Raw genomic sequence first — 27513 nt, 5'->3', positions numbered from 1 at the left:
TCACAACATTTGAAACATTTATAGCACCTGCCTTACAACTAATACATAGTAAATTAGTGTCATCCTTTATACAAAGGGCAGCTCATAACATTTTATGTCACCCATATATAACATAATAAATTGGCACAATAACATATTCCCAGTGAGGATGGGTAAGGGGATTGCCACATTGACTGGTCTTTTTGAATGGATATTAAAGAGTTGGAGTGAAAAAACACTAATTTTTATTCCATTATATCTAAAGATAACAAAAATTTTAAGTAACTTTAGCCTCAATTTTTGAATTAATTCCCTCCTTTCTAGGCCATTAATTATGAAAATTGAATTAATTTTCAACTCATCATTTCATTTCCTGCTGTATACAACTGGTGTCTCTCCTATGTTTATTCCAATCTGCCAAATAGGTTGTAAAGCATGAAAACAAACTGAGGAAATATGGATCAGTACAAGTGCCATTAAAAAAGAAACCCAGCAAAATATTCTATTGAAATGTTTCAAACTCTGTGTTCTGCTTATCAAGGGGAGATGTCATCCAAAACTTTAATTGGTACCTAATAAATGCAGATAAAATTGGCCATCAGCTTCTGGCTCTATCCCATGCTCAGCTCGTAATTGGAAGGCCTGCCTGGCAGATGCCTGTCAACACTCCGAGGGTGGTGGAAATGAGGAGGAATGTGCAGAAAGAACAGTAGCGACAAAGCATCCACTTCCTTGTGCTCCATCTCCTCTCTGGAATTATAGCATGAACTGAGACCCCTCAGATTGTGTCAGAATAGCAGCACTCTTGGGCCATGCCCTATTTTCAGAGAGAGTAGTGATGAGAGTTTTTGAAGATGAAATTGTTTGGATCTGAGTACTTGCTCTACCTTCATGCTGCCCTTAAGTCAGGTAATAGGGAGCTTCATCCACAGGTCCCATGTGGCCTACATGGAAGGTGTAATACAGGAAGAGAAGATATAGGCTGAGTCTCACCTCCTTCTAAGGCAAGCACTGCCAACCCTTCATGTCAGCTGTTAAAAGTGAGCTTGGCTAACCCTCAGGAACCTTCTCCCACAGTGCTCCAAATGGCCTTTGCCAGCTGATTCTTGCAGAAGGCAGTTTGCAGTCCCTAGAAAGAAGAACCCACACGGAGAATGGACATTCAAGGTCCAGACTCACAGCCAGCCTCACCAGAACCTGCTAAACAACTCGGACATTCACTTGACCTGTGTGCCTTCAAGCTTCCTTTTCTAAAAAGGAAAATTTCTCTGATTTTCAACATTCTAAAACAAGCTATGCAATTATTGTGATGATTATTATAATTGCTTTTAAACTGCTTTTAACAAATTATTAGATAGTACCTAGAAAGATTATATGCACCTATTAGTGAGAAGGTTCTCTAACCTAAATAACAAGTTACTTAAAATGTCATGTTGTTTATCTGTAAGCCACCATCTGATTCATTATTATATTACTGACTACTGGTAGGAATTCAAATGCTCACATCTTATAGCAATGCATTTGGCTTTTGCTCTGTTGTCACAACAAAATACTATAGTAGTACTTTTCTGAATCAATAAATTTGACTCTTCAAGCACTACTGAGTTGCCAGCATTTCCCTTATCCAGTGCTATTTCATGGAAAAAGGCACCATTTTGTGTCCAAAAGCAGAAAATTGATTTTCAGGGTCACCACCTTTCCACATAATTCATGGAATAAGAGCTATATTTAAACCACATCTCAATGACAAACATGCAGGAAAGATGACAGTTGTTGATAAAGTCAAGTCCAGCTAGAAGGGTCTGTTCAACATAAATAAAGAGAAAGTCAGTACCTGATTTTGTTCTTGGTTCCTATTTCACCATTGCTCAAAAGGACATTTGAAATTGCTTTCATAGAAGTTGACGGAGCATGATTTAAAGTTGCAAGAATGTTAATCACAGTGAGCATCTTTAGTTACTGTAAACCAGAGTTCACAAAAACATGTGAGCATCTGTTTCATTTTGAATCAGTTATAGGCACTTTAGAATATGTTTCTGCTCCTAAAGTCACATCTCCCTTGTTTTCCACCATCTGCAAAACATAGCATGTGACTGGCTTAGGTGACAGTGACTAGCAATTCGCTATGCTAACATGCTGGATGTGCTAATTATTAAAGAATGGCCCTGCTTCTGTCTCATATTAAAAAGAGAAAAGAATGAAGTGGTATAGGAAGGACATTGTAAGTGATTTGAAAATATTTTTTAAATTTTAATATAATTAAAGCAGTGTGGTCCTAGCACCAGAATAGACAGACGGGTAAATGGAACAGATTAGAGAGCCCAGACCTAGAATTTGGTGATGATGGCACTTCAAATAAACCAAAGAAAGATACTGAGGAAACTAGGTAATTTTAAAAAAATGTTTTTAATCTATAACTCCAGACGAGGAAAAGAATGGTGAGTTTTTAAAAATGAAGACTATACGATATAGACACATATGCATGTGGTTGGAGAAATGAAATGGAGAGAAATGGCCCTGAGGATGGAGGATGGAAGAACAAAAAATAATAAAGTAACACACAGGGCTTCTGCAGAACCAGTGAAGACAGTGTGTCATCAGTTAAATGCGATCAGTTAAGTTCAGCACATCTGAGGTCAAAAAAAGAAGAAAGAAAGAAAGAAAGAAAGAAAGAAAGAAAGAAAGAGAGGGTATGTAGTGAATATATATCTGATCTTGGGAATAAAAAGTTCTGCTAAGAATAAAAACAAGGAGAAAAGAAAAATGATCAGTTTACAATATTACAATAAAATCTTCTGTAGGTCAAGAAAATCATAAATAATGACTTTAAAAGGCAATAAACTAAGGAAAATATTTGCTATGCAAAAAGAGATTGCTATCTTAATATGTAAATAGGTCTAACAAATCGATAACAATCCTGATAGAAATACGAGTTAATTATAATGAACAGTTTACAAAATAAATAGTCAAAATGATCAACTAAGCACAAGCATTAGCCTGTGTAAATTCCAATGTATAAAAATACAAAAAGGAATAAACCCACAACCATGAAAAGAAGGGAGAATGAAACAGGCTGCATCAATGAAGAGAAAGCTCTAGAAATCTCTGGAAGAAGGAAAGCATATGATACTGAGTAAACATAGGAAATAAGAAACTCTGGGATCAGAATCCTTAGCATAGTGGAGGCAGAAGTAAGTAGGATTCAGGGCAGACAGAAGGCTTGAAGACAAAGTAATGTGCATTCATCCTTCAGTCCTGTCCTCAGCCAGAGTAACATGATAGCATGCTTTTCACCCCAGGCAAAAGCCAGCCAATAATAACGAATAAATGATGGCCATTCTCGCTCTCACGTCCACAAGATGGCTGCAATAGATCCTGGTATCAGATCCTCAAAAAGCAACATCCCAGGCAGAAAGTGGACTCCTTCCTCCTTTTGGCTATTTGTGAGAGCTAGGAAAGTTTTACTAGATGCCCTCCCCCCTTGCCACCCTCCACACACATCTCAACCATCAGGCTTCCTTTATAATCTCTTTGGTGTCTGGCCATCACTGAACCAACTACTGACAGCAGGAATGGAACAGCCACTGTAGCCCAGCCCAGTGAGCACTCACCTGAGTCAGATGGTGAAAGGTGGACACCTGGACTCTTTTACACAAATGGAGAAGTTGCTATAGTGTCTGCAAGTATCAGTGTTTGCCACATCAATGCTGTTAGCTTTGCAGAAATACCAGGCAACATCATCCCCTCAAGAGTTTATAACACTTGAATTGACAACAGAATTATGTTTTACAGGGCAGATTCTCATAAACCATTACCAAACTGTGGTAAAAATAGCCACAGAACAGTGTTTTGAGTTTATGGCAGCGTCCTGGCTTTACCTTTAATATTTTGTTTTTCACTAATCCCCAGGGCAAACTTTTTCTACAGTCTAGTTGGCACCAGAATACACACCACATTTATTCTCCCACGATCGTCTTTATACATGGCCCCCCTAAAGGGCTCTGGGCCAATCTCGGCAATAAAATTACTGCCCTTGCCACTGGTGCTGCTGTTTCTAGATCCCTTTTATTGAACACTTGCTTATGTTGCTGGCACAGCTAAGCACGTCTTGTGAATTGTCTCGTTCTTCCCTCTAACCACCCATAAGGAGCAACGCTGCTTCCCTGCATGCAGGCAGAACGATAGGGTCACCGTGTAGCTGCTGCCATGGAGACGCTGTTCACTTGCCCTGACCCCAGCCCAAGCCAAACACTACTTCCCCTGCGTGTGGCTGCTGCCTCCAAGTCTAGACTCCTAGAAACGTGGCATTTGGATGACATGGATAATAAATGTGCTCATCTTTCCATATGAGGCAATTTTCCAAAAAGAGGATTAGGGGTAGTGAATGCAAATGGGACCTAAAGGAGGTGTACTAGTCAGGGTTCTCCAGAGAAACTGCATCAACAGGGGAGGGAGGGACAGAGAGAAGAAGTGAGAGAGAGGGAGACGGAGAGATTTTACAGAGCTGGCTCTCACAGTGTGGGAGCTGGCATGTCCAAAGCCTGCGGGACAGGCCGGCAGGCAAGAGGACAGGCTGGCAGGCAAGAGACACTGGCAGTTGCTGCTGCAGACTGGAGTCCAAAGGCAGCTGGAGGAAGCACTTCTTCCTCAGGGAACCTCTGTCTTTTCTCTTAAGGCCCTTTATGGACTGGATGAGGTCTACTGATACATGGAGGGTCATTTGCTCTACTCAAAGTCTGATGATTTAGGTGTTAATTACATCTGAAAAATACCTTCCCAGCATCATCTAGGTGGGTATTTGACCAAAATCTGGGTACCACTGCCTGGCCAACTGACATATAGAACTCATCACAGGAGGGTTTGGGTGAAATTCACAGCATGGACAGCATGGATGCAGCTTGTCAGTGCAGCCATGCCTTCTGCCTGTGACCATAATATACACATTCATGAGCCAAGGCCCTCCTCCCCAGTGAGTTCCACACAGCTCAGCTCCAGGAAGCCAGGCTGAACTGGACTATGAAATGGAATCAACTAGCTGTCAATGGCCTACAAGGGAGTGTAGGTAGCATCCTTTCCACGCCAGCACCATGAGCATGGATCATGTTCCATGTGCCTACTACAAACTAACAGGGCACCTCCAGTCTCCTCTGAGGTCCCTACGGGCTCTAACAGACAGATTTAGAGAATTAAGATAAACAAAAAGTGAGAAAAGCACTTTTTCCAAATTAACATATTTCTGAGTGAAAAAATAAAGCTTTATAATGAACTACCCACATAATTCTCTAGGAAGTAAGCTAACTCTCTACCATCATAGCCAATGCTCAGCAATTACAGTTACTTTTCACCTGCAACCTTTCAGGCCTGTACCAACCTCAAGTTTTAATAACTGCAACTATTTGAGTTTTTACACTGGGTACAATTATATGTGTATATGATTAGCACATCTCCTGTATTACTAATTCACACTTGGGGGATATTCAAAAAATATTCTGATTTTTAACAAAAATACTGCTATTATGCATTATATGGCAAAAACCGTGGTACTAACAATTTTGGCTAAAATTCATCTGATCTTATCAATCACAAAATAAAGGCAAAAATCCTATTTTGCACTGGACACAAATATACTGAAAGTTACAGAGAAGACCTATTCCTTTTATCATCAGGCCTATCTTTGATTCCAAGGATGTCTGGAGATAGAGCATTCATTATTTGTCTTAGTTAAATACTTAGAGTTCTAATCCCAGAACTGCCAGCTCTGTACACCTCCAAACTCACAGTCTGGCCTGAGGTAATATGCACTCAGAAGGTTGGTCTCATTTTCCTGGATGGCTGAGCAACTTAACCTCTGAGCTTCCATTTTCTTATGTTTAAATTAGGGGTTAGACCAGTTACTCCAGAATTCTGAGTCCCTACTAACCAAAGAATTTATACAGTACCCTAGCACATTTTACATGCTCCATAATAACACAAACACATTCATATTTACTATTTAATATAAGTTAAACATTTTATGTATGAATTGACTCATTGAATCCTCATGAAAGCCAGGTTAAATAATTAGAACTTTGTGTTTTCCGAACACACCAATATCTCTGCCCCCACCCAGTCTTCTTCAGAACTTTGCCACAAATCATCAAGAGATTAAATCTATTTCCATTCCCCTTGAACTTGTGTGGGCATTTGTGAATTCCTCAATTAATAGAATATGGTAGAAAGTACGTGCATGACTTCCAAGGTTAGGTGATACAGCTTCCACCTGGCATTTTCTCCCTTGGGATGATTGAATAGGAACCCGGTCACCATGCTGCATGGAGAGGGCTCGTATAGGTGTTCCAATCAAGAGCACCCAGCTAAGATGTTAGCTGACAGCCAGCATCAACCTCAGTCATGGAAGTGAATGCACCTTTGGATAATGCCAGACCCCAGAATTTGAGTCATCTGAGCTGAGGAGCAGAGCCAAGCCATTCCCTGCCACCCCAAACTGAAGACTTATGACCAAAACAAATGATGTCATACTGTTAAGCCACTAAGTTTTATGGTGGTTTGTTATGCAGCAATAGATAATTAGAACAAGGCTGATGATGTTTTATTAATATTTTACAGATGAAGAAACTGAGGCAAAGAGAGACTAGGGAAAGTGTCCAGGCCACACAGCGTGTAAGAAGAATCTGAACTTAGGCAGTCTGACTCCACAGGCTGGGCTCAAAGACACTCTGCTTACTTTCACTTAATAAATCATTATTGAAAGAATGATTAGTCATTGATTCATAGCCCTACTTATTCCTGGTGATATTTCACAATGTATCTTACCTAACCAAATTGTTTAATATAGTATATATTTTAAATAATTTATATATAATTGTATGTATTTTCCCCAAAGAAATCATGTTACCAAAAGCTAAAATCATTGATAATATATTTTAGGGGGAAGAAACCCCTATATCAGAAGAGTTTTTCTTGGCATCTTCTATTTATGCTTCCCAAGAATATAACATATTAAAATTTTACTGCTGGGAGAAGCAATTTCTAAGAAGTCTCACTCAATTCATTTATACTGTATCTATAAAATCCCTCTGAGGAATATATTAAGACTATAAAGATCAGGGTCCTGCCTATGAAGAAAAGAGTTATGGTGGAAGAAAATATGGGTAGCATCTAAATTACGCAATTTATGTTTTAAAGTTTATAGCATATTAGATATTTTGAGGTAAGATAAATGATTTGATGAAAAGTCTTATGCAAACATTGAGCTATAATGAATGAAAAAATGTTTTATTTCACAATTGGTTAAAAATACCTAATCCTTAAAATCCTGCAAGTTGATATTGTAATGTGCAATTTCTTTTGGAGGAGAAAACATAGTCAAGACAACTGGCAGGTGTTGTTGTTTTCCTAGACTCTATGCCTAAACATGCTAAGCCCCCTGAGGGCAAGGGTTACATCTCTTTAGCAGTAGCCCAGCCCTGGCACATAATATTTGCCCAATAAATAATTAATTAATATGAACCAAGCTCTGTTATAGATGCTGGAAATTCAGAGATCAGGCACAAAGAATAATCTTGAACTATAGTAGTGCAGAAGCATAGTGGGGTTGGCAACCATTAAACACTTGATGGCATTGATGGTGGTGAGCAGCAGCAAGGGCTGTCAAAGCCCCTGGCCTTCTTGGGCATGATACCCCTCTGCCATCTGCTGTGCATGTTTAGAAACCTAGAAATGGAATTACAGCCACATAAAGAGGATGGATTAATATTAGGCTGGCTGAGCTCTTGGCTCACCCACTCCCAACATTCTTCGTGACACATGAAAACCACAATCTAAAAAGGATGCTCTGAGCACTTGCCCGGAGCCCTCCAACTCCATTCATTCCACACCTGCCCTTTGCTCCCTGCTCTGGGTTCTCTGGCTGTATCAGTCTGCTTTTCTCCCATGATACTTTTTTTTAACACTTTCGGACTTGCAGGGAAGTTATAATAGTGCTGTGTACCCTGGCATTGGAGATGATGTGGCTGGACTAAGACAACCCAGTAACCAGCACAGAAAGGGGCCCAAGTTCTTGAGGGCTGCCTCTCCCAGTGCCCTGTCCTGTGGGACAGCCAGTGCTCCTGAGGATCCCCTTTCCAGGGGCACTGCCTACAGTGATGCTGAGGTCCATGTTCCACACCCAGGAGTGGTCAAAGTCCACCTTGGAGACCTTGCCTGGCCTCACCAGCAAATTGATAGAAAAGAGCAGTGAGCAAAACTGCCCCCTTGGATGCAGCACTGAGGGCCTGATCATTGCAGAGTAAACAGCCCCTCAAAAAACAGAAAGCAGTGTCTTAGGTTGCATGACCATGACATTGTAAAACACAGAGCAGGTCCCACCAGGGAAGCAACTCCACTGCAAAGGAGAGAACTGACCTGTGTGCGGGCCTTAGATGCTCTTCAGAGGCAGAATGCCAGCCTTTCCAGCAGTGTCTTTGATGTGCAGGTCTGTTCTGGGCCCTGCAGGAGGTTCAGCAGCATACCTAGGCTCTAGTGACTAAATACCAGTAGCTGGGCCAGTTTTATGCTCTATGACTGGTGCAGTCACAGGACCCTGCACTGGGTTTAATGCTCTGCTGTTGCCCTCTTGACATTCTCAATAATCTTCAATCTGAACTCGTGTTTTGTGAGTGAAGGTTAGTGGGAGAATGGCATGCAGCCTGCACAGGGGAGCTGCACAGAATGTGTCATTGCTTGCCACCCCATTTGCATATGCCTATCACTATAGCAGTGCCCCGTGAACACAGAATCCCAGTGGATCATGATGTGTGTGTGTGAGTACTTGAGGCAAGTGTGCTATGTCTACACTTGAGTGAGGGGTTGGGGAGAGGCCATACCTGCTGTTAGAACCATAACTTAGAACACAGAAAGAAGGAATGGCATTCTAAGAAACATAAACGACTAAGGGACACTATCATATTCTTTCTTGCTCTTGTTACTTCCTTGAATTAACTAACCATTTATGTTGAAAATGACAAAGCAAGAAAGAGAAAGATAGGGTGATCCTTAATTGCTTTACTTTCAGTCCTTCCTAACATATCAGCAAGACAAAGGTAGAGCGTGTTGGCAGAACATGTGTGCTTCAAGAACTGAAATAAAAACCTTCAATATCTGTTGAACCACTGTGTTGTACATTTGAAACCAAGTAAGACTGAATATCAATGATACTTCAATAAAAGATAAAAAATAAATAAAGTCAAGGGATAAAATCTGAAACTAAAAATTGAAGAAACAACAGAATAAGAATATTACTTAGAAAGATGGAAGTAAATATCAGAATAAACAATGGTTATTTTATCTGGAGAGTGAGACATAACAATGGGGAGCATGGGGTAGGGAATGCTGGTTTTTCATTAACAGTATTGTCATAATGGTTTGCTTTTAACAAGAATTTATATCATTAGATTAAAAGTAAAGCTTAAGTGAAAAAACTGTATTTATAGATTTCTATAATACCAACTTTTGGGCTCATATTCTAAAAGTCAGACAACAGTGCTATGTTATATTACTTATTTACAATAGCCAAGATATGGAAGCAATCCAAGTGCCCATCAGTAGATGAATAGGTAAAGAAGATGTGGTACATATATACACAATGAATAATATAATGTAAGAGGCACAGGAAGCAGATTAACTAACTCCAAGTCAGATAGCAAGTCAGCCATTAGAAAGGAAATCTTGCCGATGGTGACAACATGGCTGGACCTAAAGGATATCGTGCTAAGTGAAAAAAATCAGAGAAAGACGAATACCACAAGAAACCACTTATATGTCGAATCTAAAAAACAAAACAAAGAAGTAAAAAGGAAATGGACACCTAAATACTGACAACAGACCATTGGTTCCCACAGAGGAGGAGGGTGGGAGGACAGGTGAAATACGTGTAGGGGATACAAAGGCACAAACTTCAAATTATAAAATAAGTTAGTCACAGAAATGGAAGTACAGCATAGAGGATATAACCAATAATGCTGGTACAGTAACAAGGGGTAACTACACTTACCATGGTGAGCACTTAGTAATGATCAAATCGCTAGATTGTACACTGGAAACCAATATAGCATATCAGCTATTTTCCAAAAATAAATAAATAAATTTCTATATAATTTTATCAACTATTTTCCAAAAATAAATAAATAAATAATCACTATATAATTATAAATTACTTTACATACTATATAATAATTACTATATGTATTTTGCTATATGAAATAAAACAATTCAATAAATTTTGTGCAGAAATACATATGCACGTACAACCTATGAACTTTGAATTGCACAGTTTCATCGATTCTGCATATGAGTTTTTAAAACTAATATTGCAAGGAACTAAAATAAATGGTAAAATTCATGCTAATCATTTAAAATTTCAATTTTTCTTGACTTAAGAAAACATTATGCAGCAAATCGTAAACACTATGTCAAGAGAGAGAGGCCGGGAGATGCGGAGGTAGGAGAGGAAGACCAAAGGAGAAAGGACAAAGCCTTACACGTTTAGTACCTTTAATGACAAGCCAAGTAACGTTTTCCAAAGCCGTGTTGCCTGTATGATTCACACATTAACTTAGAATTCTTTTTTTAAAGAGTTGAAGACTAATCATTTTAAAAACTAAATATGTATAATTGCCTTTTATGGCAATATAACAAACCATGGGGCAACTCAATCTCAGGATTTCCAAAACAAAGTGGAACACTTAGTATGTGACATAGCATTAAATATTTATTTTCAGGCTCATGCATTACATAGAATATACTATAAATAATAAATATGTTATTCTTATCTCACCATATAACACTGCTTCTAAGTTAAATTGTATAACAAAAAAAAAAGTCTTAGGTTAAGGGAAAACTGATTTGATTATATATTTACCTAGATTCTTTTCTTTTATGTTTGAAATTTGCAGTAACATGCCCTTCTGCAATGTGAAACCAAGAAAACTGTCACTATTTCTCTATTTGACCCAAATTATTGTAGGAACACAAAAGGCTTAGAACGTCATTGGAGCAGATATAGAGGAGTTCCTGGCACATATATCATGGGTTCTGCCTTATTTCTTCCTCATCTGTGACTTCGTACCTGTCTAAGATTCATGCCTGTGGGCAAACCACCCTCGGTGAAAATTCCTGATTGATGTCCCTCTAGGACCATGTGCTTCTGCCTTCTGCCTTTCATTGGAGGACTGCACTAACTAGGTTTTGACCCTTACCCTAACCATAGTAGGACTCATCTGCCTATAATTATATGGATCCTCCTGCTAACTGATGAGTGTAATCCTGGCTATATGACCACAATGGCCAGTGAGTGACAGTCCCATCATGAACAAGTGGACAAGACCACTCCCAGTTTCTAAAGAATGTCAATCCTGCCAATGACCAGAGCAGGGTTTGGGTGGAAAGGCCCCATGTGGGCAGCAGAGTTAGAACCCTCTCTTGATTTTACTTTAATGGGATGACTATGAGGTAAAAAGAAAGGTGAGCATTTGTTCATTCATTCATTCATTTATTCAACATATACCAAGCACTTGTATGTACCCTGTTTTGAGAAGAGAAGACACAAGAGGAACAGGAGAAGAGTCAGGCCAGCTGCCTGCCTGTTGTAGTTGCCCTTTGAAGTGAGACCGGTGGTTGTCAGACCAAAAGCACACTCAACCACCAGGAGAGTTTTTAACAAACACTTATACTTAAGACATGCCACAAGAGATTTTTCTTTTACCCCAAGGGCTGGACTTGGAGCATTAATAAACTAAATTTTCAAGGTATTTCAATGTGTAGTCACCACTGAGAACCCCTGAGCTACAGGACAGATAGTAATGGGATGGGCTGAAGGGACCAAGAAGTAAAATATTTATGATCAGATCAAAATCCTGAACCTCTTGATGTATTCATATGCTAATTTCCTTTGGGTTCTCCCGTGTTTAATCAAAGTCCACCTTAGCTATGAGTGGAGAAACAGGAAAAGACATGCCTACCCATGGTCAAGGCAATTCTTTAAAGGAAGCATAGCACACCCCCATCCAGGCCTGGTGGTCACAGTGGTCATTAAAAGCAGACTATCTCAAGCAAAGATAAGTAAGCTTCAGTAGCCAGAATCAGGCCCAGATCAAATACATCTACTCCTCTTGGAGAGTCTCATTTCAGGACTTCAATATATTCCTGCCTTCAGGGCATCTTTGTTGTCTAAAGGTAACAGAGACTTTCTTTATAAGGTACACTTCTGTACCTAAAGGGGACAAAGGGACTCTCTTTCCTCCCTTGGGAGTCACTGCCTTCCCATCTCCCACCCCAGCACTCACCAACAGAGCCCTTCTGCATGGCCCAGTGGAACTAAGGAACAGTCGGGGTAAAAGAGGGTTTCTCTACTGAAGAAAGGCTTTCCTTTCTTCTGAAGCAGGCTTTCCAAAAGGAATCAGACTCAGACGAGACAGTCACTTCTTTCCCCACAGAGTTGATTCATCCCTCTTCTTCATCCCCATCTACTCTCTGCCCTTCAATATAGAACCCTAACCCTTTAGGGTATATCTTTATATTAAAGTCCACATACTAACCACTAAGCAAAGTACCTGGCACAGAGAAGAGAGGCAATGAATGTTGAAGAAATGAATGAAAATAACCAAAGTATTTATACCCCAGCCCCACTCACCTACGTATGGCCCTCCCCAATGTCCCAGCTCCACTCCCACCAAGGCTACTACCATCTCTTTCCCCAGGCTGCATGGGACCCTCACTGAGAGATCTGCTCCAGTCTAAGGTGTTGGGTGGAAGAGTGGTCTTCTTCTTCGTACTGAGTCCAATCTAGTGATCAACACTTCCACCCAACTAGCATCGCCCTACAGGCACAAGAAAGAATGGCAATGTAAAGGAAACTTTAGAGGCTGTACTTCTTGACAGAAGTTATTTTGAAAGCAAGACAACTATTATGTATTGACTTGTACAGCATGGCCTGATGATGTGATGAGATAATCTATTCTGAGGCATGAGTCAAATTGTAATTAAGACTATAGGAACTTCATTCTAAATACCACGGTTTTGGGTGATCAAATCTCATCTACAGTACTGCAATAAACATAAAATTTCATTTTTTATTACTGAAAATGTAAAATGCAAATGAAAAGGCAGAAATAGGTATATGAGAATGTTAGAAATTAATTCCATGGAGACAAAAATTAACAACTTCTGCCAGGCAACACATGATGTGGATTCCATGGTGGCCTCCTGTCTAAATACTAAATAGACGCAACATATGTGGTTAATGAGAGGTGTCCAGAACAGAGCTATTACATTCAAAATTTGAATGTATTTCTTGAGTACCATAATCACTAATTTCTCTCATTTTAAAGAAAAAAAATGTTTAAGGAATTGAAGAAGGCATTTCATTTTTGTCTACTAGTTTCAGCAAATAGATTATCTGTGACTATTTGGAATATGAAACAGCATTTCAGCCACAAGTTAAGGAAAAACAGTTCTCATTTGGCATTTACTTTATAAAGTTGTTCCTTTAAGAAAAATGCATGTGACATACCTAGCATACAGTAGGTCTTCTACAAACGTAGCTCCCTTGCCTTTTCTTACATTTATCTCCTCTGCTAATAAACATCTGTGCTGAGAACTAAGATACTAGGCCTCTAAGATGCTGAGGAGGACAACTATTTAGAAAATGACTGAGAAAGAGGCACAGGAAGCAGATTAAATATCTCCAAGTGACATAGCAAGTCAAGAAAACTTTTGAAGGAAAACTCCAACCCCTCTCCTCATCTCTAGTGAATGACTGTGTGGTTGTTTAGCAACAACATTTCTTCATAAGAAGAAAACAACAAAAAAAGCTTCCTTCATAAGAAGATTCATGTAGAACCAAAGATAATATTCAAAGAATACAGGCACAAAATAACAATTATAATATCATATAGTCATGGGGATGAACGTGCAGCATAGAGAAAGTCAATAGTTCTGTAAAATCTTTTTATGTTGACAGTAACTACATTAGTTGGGGTTTGCAACTAATAATCCAGATAACTGTCAAATCACTATGCTGTACACTTAAACCAATATTGTATATCAACTATATTTCAATAAAAAATGTATTTTAAAAAGGCACAGAGAATAACAATTTCTCAAATCCCCAAATAGAAATTTACCCTAAATAGTGAAATATATAAAACATAACACATTATACCCTCACTAGAAAATCATCATTCAGCTTTTAAATTTAGACAGGATCAGGATTATTCAGATCAGCAAGATGGCCATCTGCTTTTAAGCATGCAGCTGCTAGCCTTTAAACAGCAGCCTTCCATGATTCATAACTTATTCATCCCAGGATGTACTCAGACATCTGCTTTATCATCAGTTCAGCTTGTCATAGCATTTTGCTTTAAAGTTTCATAACCTCTACCGAGGTAACATAATGAACCAGTCAGTCAGTCTTCCACAGAAAGAATCAACCATATAGCTCCCCATGACTGATGGTCCAATCTTGAAATCATATACATACATAATGTACACAAAGAGCACATTATTAATCATTCCCTTTTAAAATAATATCAACAGTAATAGTTACCATTTAGCCACTGTGGGCCAGGCCCTTCATCTTTACCTTCATTACTGTTCTGGAAATAGATATTATGAGCTTTATTTTACAAACAAGTGAATCAGCAAGACTGGGTGACTTACCCAATGCCACTAAGTGTGGGCATGGCAGATGTGAGCTGTTGGAACCCAGGCCTATCTCCCACCAAATTCAAGCTTCTACAGCAATCAACTTTGCCTCGTATTTGAATTGCTGTGGAATAACTGAAATATTCTCACCAGTTATACGGAGAAAGAGAGACTCTATTTAGCCCAATGCCATTCACTCTCAACTCAAGAAATACCTTGCTGATGGCACTTAGTTAACATAAATGCTTTGAAAATTACAAAGTGCTGTGTAAATTTATTGGATCTTTTTAGTCTCCTGGTCAATTTTTGGTAATCCAAGCTGTCTATTTTTTTCGCACTTTCCATCACTAAGCACAGCAGCCTGGAGAAGACGAAGAATTCAGGAAGTGTGAAGGGACAGAGCCCTTTTCTGTGTGGTTTAGAGAACACCATGCATACTCTAACATAGAAGAAGAGGTGCTCAATGTAAGATTTTCTCCAAAGGAGACCAATCTTACCTCTTCTCTTTGTCTCTAATTCTAGTGTACAAATCGTTTGTTGCTTGCTATTATTTAAAAACTATGTTTTACATAGAAAATAGGTGGATCCAATGTCAAATCTCAGTTCTGAACCTAAAACTGGCCAGACATTCTCAATCTTACTTTTATCACCTGTAAAAATAGGGATAATGATACCTTGTGTTCTATGTCATTTTTTTTAATGATATGTAGAAGACAACTGAGTGGCATGAGATGATAATAGTCCATTCTGTAAACAATCATGTCACCAAATAACATGCTTGTCAGGACAACATTTTTGTTTTAAAAAGTGGGACATATATTCATAGAAATAAGGTCTGAGAAGTTTTATATGAAATATTAACAGTGTCACTGCTGGATAATATTGTGATTTTTATTTTCTTTTTTATTACACTCACTAAAATTTCTAAAACTGTAACAATAAAATTTCTCAAATGAAATATTATTTAATTTTAAATGATAATGGGGAATTAGAAAATACAGTAATTACAGAAGAAAGACATCTAGAGAGTCAGTAGCCAACTTAATCCTAACTTAAACCTTTAAAACCCTGCATTTGATTAAAAAGCAACACCCAAAAAGATGCTGCCTACAAGAAACCCACATTTAATGTAATGATAAATGTAATTAAAACATAAATGGATGGGAAACAATATACAGTCTATTCTCATTATTCACATAGTTATATTCTACAAAGTAGCTGCAAACACTGAATTAGCAAATATGGAATCATGCTTCTAAGGGAAATACAGGGTTAGGAAGGTTCCAGTAAGCCTCTGGTCAAAATGTTTTTGTCAACTGGTCAAGGTTATGTAGTATGTTTTTTATGTGTGTTTTGTTTAAAGACACTTTCTTTAATATATATTGTTGATTCAATAACATTGATGTCATAGCCAACAGCACTATATTTCAAGCCTAAATGAAGTTTATCTAACAATTACTTGCATAATGCATATCACAACCTTCTTGCACTTAGGGCACTAGACAACACCTCAGCAAGTAAGGACCATACCAAACAGTAAAATCATCAACAAAAGCACAAACGTGTGAAAATGAAATAGGCCACTAAAAGCACACTTGTTTATGGCATGAGAGCTCAAACAAGAAGACAGTATATTGCCTTGTTCAACCTCAGCTGGCAAGACTGATGTCAGGCAACTCAAATTTTTGTCACTCTGTGCATGTCCCGAATGACAGAGAAAGTGCTGCAAGTATTGACTTTGATTGATCTATCTTACAAATGGATTTCAGTGAGTAGGAAAATTTGCAAGTATGGAATCTGTGATAATGAGGATTAACTCATTTGTAACCTGCAAATACTCATCCAAAAAAAGTTGGAATGACTATGTTATTATCAGTGCAGAGATAGATAGACTCCAGAGTAAGAAAAATTACCAGAGATAATGAGGGGCACCGCTTAATGATAAAAGGGTCAGTTCACCAAGAAGACATACCAATTCTAAATGTGTATGCACCTAATAAGAGAGTTACAAAAATACATGAAACAAAAAGTGATAAACAACAATGAAATTCAATTTTTTTTTGGCTAGATGTTTCAGCATTCTTCTCTTAACCAATAAACCAATAGGCTGTACATGAGCTAGGATACAGAAGAAATGAAAAACACTATCAACCAACTGTATCAAACTGACATTTATGGAGTATTCCACACAAAAGAGCAGAGTACACATTCTTTTTAGTGTACATGAAACACTCACCAAGATAGACCATATTCTGCTTTACAAACATACCTTACCAAATTAAAAATAATTGAAATCATATAAAGTCTGGTCTCTAACCATAATGAAATTTAACTAGAAATCAGTAACAGAAAGATATGTAGGGAATCCCAAAATAATAGAAAACTAACACACTTCTAAATAATCCATGGGAAAAGAGGAAGTATCAAGAGAAATTAGAAAAAAATTTTGAATTGAATGAAAATGAAAATACAACAGTAAAATTTGTAAGATATGCCAGTGCAATGCTTAGATGGAAATTTACAGCATCAGATTTTTTATATTAGAAGAAAGAAAGATCTCACATAAACAAGCTACTTCTAATCTGAAGTCTAGGAAAAATAAAATTAAAATAGATAAAAAGCAACAAAGAGGAGAAATCAATGATATTGAAAACAGGAAAAACAATAAAGAAAATCAATGAAAACAAAAAAATGTTTCTTTGAAAAGATAAAAACAACTAACAAACCTGTAGACAAACTGACAAAAAATAAATAAAAAACACAAATTTCCAGTATCAAGAACAAAAGGCAGATATCAGTACAGACCACACACATATTAAACAGATAACAAGAGAATACTACAAACAAATTTATTCACAGAAATTCAACAAATTAGATGAAATGGACCAGTTCCTTTAAAAACTACCAAAACTCACCCAAGATATACAGAATGATCCTATATTAAAGAAATTCATGTTTGAAGAACTCCCTACAAACAAATTTCTAGGCCCAAATGGTCTCACTGATGGATTCTACCAAACATTTAAGGAAGCAATTATACCATTCTACATCATCTCTTTCAGAAAATCAAGGAGGAGGGAATACTTCCCATCTCATTTTTGAGGACAGCATTACACTGATGCCAAAACCAGACAAGAATGGCCCATGAATAGCAAACTACAGACCGATGTCTCTCATCAACATTGACCAACAAAATCTTCAACAAAGTATTAATAAACTAAATCCTTTAGTATACAAAAAGAATAATATATCATGACCAAATGAGTGTTATCTCAGGAATACAAGGCTGGTTCAACATTTGAAAATCAATCAATGTAATCCACCATATAAACAGTCTAAAGAAGGTTACCCACAAGATCATAGCATTATAATAAGGAAAAAAACTGACAATGATCAGCAGTTACTGTTGCTTCTACAAGAGAGTTAAGCAAGATTATAAGAAACAAGCTGAACATACAAAAATAATATTTCTATCCTAGCAATGGATGTTGGAAATTCTTTTTAAATGCTATTTACAGTAGCTCCTCTCAAAAGAAATGCTTAGGTAGAAATCTATCAAAATATTTGCAGATTTATATGCTACAAACTATAAATGCTGATGAAACAAACCAAAGAAGAGCTAAATAAATGAAGAGACAGATCATGTTAATGGATTAGAGATACAACATAGTTAAGATACTAATTTTCCATGAACTGATCTATAGATTTTATGGAACTCCAGTCAAAATCTTGGCAGGATATTATATAGATTTAGATAAAATGATTTCAAAATTTAAATGGAAAGGAACTACTACAGCCAAAATGATTTTGAAGAGAAGAAAAAAATTGGAGTATTCCCACTACTTGATTCTTCATTTTTTGGTATCATTAATCTACAATTACATGAGGAACATTATGTTTACTAGACTTCCCCCATCACCAAGTCCCCCCCAAAAACCCCATTACATTCAATGTCCATCAGTGTAGTAAGATGCTGTAGAATCACTACTTGTCTTCTCTTTGTTGCAGAGCCCTCCCCGTGCCCCCCCAACATTATACATGCTAATCATAATGCCCCCTTTCTTTCCCCATGTCCCTTATCCCTCCCTTCCAACAGATCCTCCCCAGTCCCTTTCCCTTTGGTAACTGTTAGTCCATTCTTGGGTTCTGTGAGTTTGCTGCTGTTTTGTTTCTTCAGTTTTTTCTTTGTTCTTATGAAGTGAAATCATTTGGTACTTGTCTTTCTCCACCTGGCTTATTTCACTGAGCATAATACCCTCTAGCTCCATCCATGTTGTTGCAAATGGTAGGATTTGCTTTCCTCTTATGGCTGAATAATATTCCATTGTGTATATGTACCACCTCTTCTTTATCCATTCATCTACTGATGGACACTTAGGTTGCTTCCATTTCTTGGCTATTGTAAACAGTGCTGCGATAAACATAGGGGTGCATCTGTCTTTTTCAAACTGGAGTGCTGCATTCTTAGGGTAAATTCCTAGGAGTGGAATTCCTGGGTTAAATGGTATTTCTATTTTGAGTTTTTTGAGGAACCTCCATACTGCTTTCCACAATGGTTGAACTAGTTTACATTCCCACCAGCACTGTAGGAGGGTTCCCTTTTCTCCACAACCTTGTCAACATTTGTTGTTGTTTGTCTTTTGGATGGTGGCCATCCTTACTGGTGTGAGGTGATATCTCTTTGTGGTTTTAATTTGCATTTCTCTGATGACTAGCGATTGGAGCATCTTTTCATGTGCCTGTTGGCCATCTGAACTTCTTCTTTGGAGAACTGTCTGTTCAGCTCCTCTGCCCATTTTTTAATTGGATTATTTGCTTTTTGTTTGTTGAGGTGTGCGCACTCTTTATATATTTTGGATGTCAACCCTTTATCAGATCTGTCATTTATGAATATATTCTCCCATACTGTAGGATGCCTTTTTGTTCTATTGGTGGTGTTCTTTGCTGTACAGAAGCTTTTCAGCTTGATATAGTCCCACTTGTTCATTTTTGCTTTAGTTTCCCTTGCTTAGGGAGATATGTTCATGAAGAAGTTGCTCATGTTTATGTCCAAGAGATTTTTGCCTATGTTTTTTTCTAAGAGTTTTGTGGTTTCATGACTTACATTCAGGTCTTTGATCCATTTTGAATTTACTTTTGTGTATGGGGTTAGACAATGATCCAGTTTCATTCTCTTACATGTAGGTGTACAGTTTTGCCAACACCAGTTGTTAAAGAGGCTGTCATTTCCCCATTGTATGTCCATGGCTCCTTTATCATATATTAATTGACCGTATATGTTTGGGTTAATACCTGAATTATCTATTCTGTTCCACTGGTCTGTGGCTCTGTTCTTGTGCCAGTACCAAATTGTCTGGATTACTGTGGCTTTGTAGTACAGCTTGAAGTTGGGAAGCAAGATGCCCCCTACTTTATTCTTCCTTCTCAGGATTGCTTTGGCTATTCAGGGTCTTTTGTGGTTCCATATGAATTTTAAAACTATTTGTTCCAGTTCATTGAAGAATGTTGATATTTTGATAGGCATTGCATTGAATCTGTAGATTGTTTTAGGCAGGATGGCCATTTTGACAATATTAACTCTTCTTAGCCAAGAGCATAGAATGAGTTGCCATTTGTTAGTGTCCTCTTTAATTTCTCTTAAGAGTGTCTTGTAGTTTTCAGGGTATAGGTCTTTCACTTCCTTGGTTAGGTTTATTCCTAGGTATTTTATTCTTTTTGATGCAATTGTGAATGGAATTGTTTTCCTGATTTCTCTTTCTGTTAGTTCATTGTTAGTGTATAGGAAGGCAACAGATTTCTCTGTATTAATTTTGTATCCTGCAACTTTGCTGAATTCAGATATTAGTTGTAGTCATTTTGGAATGGAGTCTTTAGGGTTTTTTATGTACACTATCATGTAATCTGCAAATAATGACAGTTTGACTTCTTCTTTACCAATCTGGATGCCTTGTATTTCTTTGTTTTGCCTGATTGCCATGACTAGGACCTCCAGTACTATGTTGAATAACAGTGGGGAGAGTGGGCATCCCTGTCTTGTTCCCAATCTCAGAGGAAAAGTTTTCAGCTTCTCACTGTTCAGTATGATGTCAGCTGTAGGCTTATCATATATGGCCTTTATTATGTTGAGGTACTTGCCCTCTATACCCATTTTGCTGAGAGTTTTTATCATGAATGGATGTTGAATTTTGTCGAATGCTTTTTCAGCATCTATGAAGATGATCATGTGGTTTCTGTCCTTCTTTTTGTTGATGTGGTGGATGATGTTCATGAATTTTCAAATGTTGTACCATCCTTGCATCCCTGGGATGAATTCCACTTGATCATAGTGTATGATCCTCTTGATGTATTTTTTAATTTGGTTTGCTAATATTTTGTTGATTATTTTTGCATCTATGTTCATCAGGGATATTGGTCTGTCATTTTCTTTTTTGGTGGGGTCTTTGCCTGGTTTTGGTATTAGAATATTGCTGGCTTCATAGAATGAGTTTGGAAGTATTCCCTCCTCTTCTATTTTTTGGAAAACTTTAAGAAGCATGGGTATTATGTCTTCCACTACTTTATTTTAAGACTTACAGTAAAGGTGTAGTAATCAAAATGGCATGGTGTTAGTGGGTGCATAGACATACAGATAAACAAAATAGAAAGAAAAGCCCCAGAAATAGACCCACACAAATACACCTAATTAATTTGTACAAGTTGCAAAGGTAATTCAGTGGAGAGATATCTTTCCAACAAATGGTATTAGAACAATTGGACATTCATACGAAAAAAATAAACCTTGACCTGTAATCACACCACATCCAGAAGTCAGCTTGTTGAGGACAGCATATGTGTGTCCCTCCAAAATTCATATGTTGAAACCCTAACATACAATGTAATGGTATTAGGAGTTTGGGCCTTTGGGAAACAATTAGGTTTAGATGAAATCATGAGGGTTGGCATCTAGACTACAATTAAATCTAAATGTAAATTTATAAAACTTTCAGAAAAAAACATGGCAGAACATCTTCCTGACCTTGAGTTATACAAAAAGCTCTTAAATATGACAGCAAAAGCAAAATATATAGAGGAAAAGAAAATGATAAATTAGACTGCACCAAAATTAAAAACTTTTTCCCTGAAAAATGTAAGTCTTAAAAGGATGAAAAGTCATCTACAAACTGGAAGAAAATATTTGCAAGTCACATATCCAACAACAGATTTGTATCCAGAATATATAAAGAACTCAAAACTCAACAATAAGAAAACAAACATAATGCCCAAAAGACTGGCAAAAGTTTTGAATAAACACTTCATCAAAGAAGATATACATGTGGAAAATAAGTTCCTGAAAAAAATTATCCAAATCATTAGTCATTAAGGAAATGCAAAATAAAATGACAAAGAATACCATTGCATACCTATCAGAAGGACAAAAATGAAAAGTAACTAGAGTCTCATACATTGCTGGTGATAATGCAAAATAGTACAACCTTCCTGGAAAACAGTGAAGCATATACTTACTATAAGATCCAGTATTCCCAAGCCTAGGTATTTACCCTAGACAAACGAAAACCTATGTTCACATATACACATACAGGAGTGTTTACCACAGCCTTATTCATAATCACCAAAGATTGAAAACAACCTACATATCTTTCAGTGGGAAAGGGATAAACAACTGTAGATACATCCATACAATGGAATACTACTCAACAACAAAAGGAACAAATTCTTGATAAACAGGACCACATGGATGAATCTCAGAGGCATTAAACTGAGTGAAATGAGACAGTTTCAACAGGTTATATATTGTATGAGTCCATTTATATGACATTCTGGAAAAGGCAAATCTCTAGGGGTAGAAAACAGATCAGTCATCACTAGGGGTTAGGGGTTGGGGAGAGGGCTTGACTAAAAGGTAGAAGATTTTTTAGTACAATGGAACTGTTTTGTGGTCATTACAAAACTCTGTGCATGCATTATAACTCTTAGAGTTGTACACCAAAATGTCAATTTAGCTGTATGTAAATTTTTAAAATAATAAATTAATATAAGTAAATTTATGCTAAAAAAAGAGAATTTATTTGGGTTGGCAGATTGTAAACCTTACAGTTAAGACAGAATACCATATAATTTATTTATTCATTGATCTTTCAGGAATTGGTAAAAAGTTTATATAAATAAATAAAAGCTATAACTACCTTGCAATAAATATTTTCTTAAATATTTTGGATAGCTTTCTTTAGAACTACTTTGCTAAATATATTTCATAGTAATCTCAAAAGTCAAGGGTCTGGCTGTCTAATTGCTTAAATTATACCATTTTTATTCTGTTTTGGCATCCTTGTAATCATAGCTTGCTAATTCAGGTGCAAGAGAAGAAAGAATTTTTTGTTGAGAGTTCAACTTATTTGAACACAGTCCAAGCAAGTCAAGTATATACCAGGCCCACCCACAAAAGAGAAGTGCATTAATCCCTATAGTACATACTAATTATTGGGGGAAATAGGAAATGGCCCAGGGATAAAGAAACTTCTGTCCTTACTTTCCACCTATTCTTTATTAGCTCTTTCTCAAGGGAAGAGGAGTTGCTAATCTGATGTTTCAGAGTCTGGAATTTTTTGGGTGAAATGATGGCATTAAAAAAACATGAATTTGTGAACATACTGTCTTTCTCATCCTGGAATAGGCCAAGAAATATACTGATATTCTCTGTGCCCTTTTTCACTTCCAACACCAATGTCCAATGGTCTTTCTTCTTTCTTCCACTTTGACTCTGTCCACAAATTGGTAAGAATGCCTTGATATTCCCCCACAAACCCAACAGAGCACCATATCAGAAGTCCAGACAACTCCTCTCAGAACTCCTTTTCCTCCCAATGGAAGCTGTTGCTATAGCCACAGACTAAGTGCTTGGGTCAGTTTAGTATCATCCACCAGATCCAAAGTGTTTTCCCCTATTAGTTGTGTCACCGTCTTTCCTTTTGCACTGGTTGTATGCTTCTAAATCTTCTCACATTGCTGTACAAAGATTGCACTCTCAGTTTAAGGGCAATAAAGGAGGAGGAATAAATAAGAGATTTAGGAAAAACAAGAGGCCACATTTTTGCCTTTTGTCTCTGCCATGTGCTCCAACTTAGTTCAACTTTTATTTAGGGATATATGATAATTACAGAGAAATTAATATATTTATACTTTATTCATCATTTAAATGTTATTAATTCTGTATAATTCCTTTAGAAGAAAGAAGAAATGACTGATAGGCTTCAAGTAACTGAATCCTTAAATAATTAATAGTCATGGCCCCTTATCTGTTAGGGGTTTAAAAATTGGTATGCACAAAATTAAGACCCTCCTAACTTACAAAGTCTATGAATGGTATAATAAGGAGGAAAAGTGTAGAACTGAATTGTCTGCCCTATGTAAACTGAGAAACCACCCAATGACTCTATCCAACTTAAGCCCTGTTCCTTGTAATTATAGACTAAATGAAACAAGACAATGCATATTTTATACCATATGATAAAAGCAAATCCTAACTAGAATTATCTAAAGTCCCACTCCATTTCTCCCTCATTTCATTGTACTTATGGACTGAAATTTGCTTCATGAACCTCTGTCACTTTTTACCTTTGCCATTAAAGTAAGCAAAAGAGGCAGCAGAACCATTCAAAGGCAAGCCAATCCACAGAGGCATGGCCAGAACTGGACCCCAGGATTCTTGTATTCTTTCGGTAAAATCCAAAAGTTATAATGGGTTTTGAAGAGCATGGTACAACTAACCCAATTTGTGAACAGCTCATTGTTAATTTATTGCTATATTCGTCTTTAATTATTATTTTATTTTATTAATTTTGGGATGATCATAGTGAATGCCTCTGTTCCCTCACTTCCTGAGTGTTAGGTAGACCTGGACAAAGGGGTGGGGGAGTATTTCCCTTGACTGGTACAAAACATCTGGGTCCCTAGATTATAGATATTTAGAAGAGCAATTGTCCTAGAAATGAGGTTGTAAAGCTGAAAATCTGGCAGAGTTCAGAACCATTTCATTATTTTGATTTTCTTTCAGAAGAATAACACTAAATGAGTTAGAAGCCATATAAACCCGTAGATAAGAAGATGAGATGACATAATATTTTTAGCACCCTGTTCTTATTACACCAAAATGTTTATTATTTTTCAAGAGAAATGCAAAATTAAAGAAATGACCTAAAAAAGTGTTTCCCCACAGGTTTCTGGACATATCCTATCCAGGTCAATTTATGCCATCTCTGACAGTTATGAATTACTTATATTCTTCCCATAGGAAATAAACTTAACTAAACTAATACAAAACCTGGAAGCAAAATGGAAATGTAAATCCCTGTCCACATAGTGGGCTGCTTACACCAAGTCAGTCCACTCCAGAAATTCCTTACTGCTCATTGCACAATCTTTCACCCACAATTTAGAAAATGCCTAGTTAATATCACCCAAACACCCTAACTCGGGACAACCAGTTTATCCCCCACCTTGGAAGTGGAAGGACATTTACTTGCCTTTAGGCTACATCTGACTTCGGACCAAAAAGCAGCTACTCCTAAAACTGGTGAGGCATTTGTCAGGAAGATAGGCTCTGGGGTTATAGGAGAGAGAATCAGAGGTCACAAAACTCCACCTGAGGCTGGCAAAACTATCTGGAATCAGCCTCCCTGTGGTTGGTAAAAGAGAGATGATATTGCTTACCTCAGAGGGTAATTTGAAGATCAAATGAGATAACGGCATAAAAGTGCTTTATAAAGCGCTTAGTAGTTTATAAATGCAACAAACAGCTGTTGTTTTACAACTTCACAGATCTTGTGTTGATTGAATAGCCACTGTATGGAACAGTTTCTCCCCTTGGATTATTTGGGGTGGGAAGCAGGGTTCCTGGTCTTTCCTCTAAGGCAGTCTGGGTCAGAACTCAGGTGAATAACATAACTGACAGAAACTCATTCCTGCCTTCTCAGCTAGCATGCTGATTTTGGGGTGGAATTGTGGTTGGGACTTCCTCTTCTCAAGTTTGGCTATTTGAATTTTTTGAAGCCCAGACTAAATTCTTCCCTTTTAAAAATGCAATATATACCTTTCCTCCAGCTATCTGAGGTCCATGGTCACAGCAAATGAAAACCAAACTTTCAGGTTAAAGAACTACAACAAAGTCAAAGAGTTTGAGGCTCCTGTACTCTCTTCCTTACTCCCGTTTTTCTACAGCAGTCTGTAATCAAAGCAGAGTCTGGAGTTTAAGTCAAGAAAAAAAAAAAAACTTTGTATCAATCCCTAGGACAACTACCTCCATTTACAATCACCACCCATTCCCCCGCTGCTCCCTGTTTCTGACCCCACCTGAAACACACCCACGTCCTTGCTGTTGAGGGGGTGGGGCATGGGGATGCTCACGCAAATGTACACACGAGCACACTCAAGTAAGCCCATCAACCCGCAGACAAATCTGACTCTTCGCCAACTTACAGCCACGGATAGCAGCGAAGGAACCAAAGTCCTTCATCGTCAGCTCCAAAAAGACAACGCAACCCCTGCCAGCGGCGCCGCAGTAGCAGCCTCTGTGCTGCAGCCTTCGGCCGGAGTTTCAGCTCTAATCCCTTAAGGAGTATTGCTCCTCTGCCCTTTGTCCCACCCTCCTGGTCTTCATCCGCTTCTCTCCTCACGAGGTCGGGAGGAACCGGGTCACTGCCACTTCTGCGGAAGGGCGAGTGGCAGCGAAGGAGATTCCCACCAAAGTAGCCCTAAGCCCACTACTCTTTGCCCCACCCCTCCACCCTCCTGCCCACGTAGGCGCTTTCTGCTGCTGGCGGAGGTCCCAGTTCTCAAGGTGCATGAACTCCAATGGGATGTGGAGGAGCCAGACGGAGGAGCAGCGGCGGGACGATAGCTGGAGATTGTTAGGGGACAGATGGGGCGGGACTGGGGAAGGATGAAGACGTCGCACAGAGGCACTCTCCCGCACCTCGCGCATAGACAGTAACTTCAAAACGGGCAGACAGGCCGTAAGGTGAAGGCCTTTTCTCCCTAACCTCCCCCTTCTTCCCCGCCCCCCTCCCGGGCACTTGGTGAAACAGCAAGGTGCAGGTGTACCTGGAGCGAACACCATGATTTCCTCCAGCCGCTACGCCCCTAGGCAGAGAGAGAGAGAGAGAGAGAGAGAGACGGGCAGACGCAGGTTGGAAGGAAGGTGCTGGGCGCCCCCTCCGCGGGTCGGGATGGTCAGCACGTCGGACAGCTCCCCGCCCTGCGATCCCAGGGCCGCAGCTCCAGCCGCCGCCGCGCGCGCCGACTCCACAATGCACTGCTCCGCCGGCGGACACCGCAGCGGCGGGAGGAGGAGACCGAAACCCTGCTCAGTTCATCCCTCACTCCTGTGCCAGCTCAGCGTACCCTGCTGCTTGGGGAGCAGAACTCTTCTGCCGCTTCCGCGGGAGAAGGAAGATCGGAAGAGAAAGAGAGAAAAAGGTAATTGTCTGGCTTCCCGGCAGGGGGACGGCTAATTGCTTCTAATTACCTGCTGTCGCTCGCTCCCGTGGATATTGGACTGACATTTAGGATGGGTTTGCCCTTTTATATATATGCGTATGTATGTATCTCAGAGAGCTTTACTCTAGAAGATAACTCTGAGTTCTCCAAGTTGCGCTGGCTCTCAACAGAGGGGTGAGTGGGCCCTTAAAGTTAATCAGTCCTTGGGGTCCGTGACTCCTCTCTTGCCTGAGTCCCAGTCTTCTGCTAACGTCAGAAAGAGGGCTGGAGGGAAGGACAGGATGATTGTGGGGCACGTGAGGGAAGCGCCACTATCAGGCCTGGCTCCCAGGCCGCCAATCTCACTCTGAAAGCTCCTTCACC

General features: G+C 38.6%; 1 protein-coding gene across 1 annotated transcript in view; it reads right to left on the bottom strand.

Moving 5' to 3' along the window:
* The window catches only part of AKAIN1 (A-kinase anchor inhibitor 1), a 47787-nt gene extending 20649 nt beyond the window's left edge, over nucleotides 1–27138 (bottom strand). The window contains exon 1 of the mRNA XM_036905875.2: nucleotides 26755–27138. Within this exon, the coding sequence (XP_036761770.1) occupies nucleotides 26755–26770 (16 nt within the window). The 5' untranslated portion in view covers nucleotides 26771–27138. The remainder of the gene's footprint in view (nucleotides 1–26754) is intronic.
* Nucleotides 27139–27513: the final 375 nt, after the last annotated feature.

Source organism: Manis pentadactyla, chromosome 6 (assembly GCF_030020395.1).
Source record: "Manis pentadactyla isolate mManPen7 chromosome 6, mManPen7.hap1, whole genome shotgun sequence".
NCBI classification, from domain to species: domain Eukaryota; kingdom Metazoa; phylum Chordata; class Mammalia; order Pholidota; family Manidae; genus Manis; species Manis pentadactyla.
This window is presented reverse-complemented; position numbering and strand designations above follow the sequence as displayed.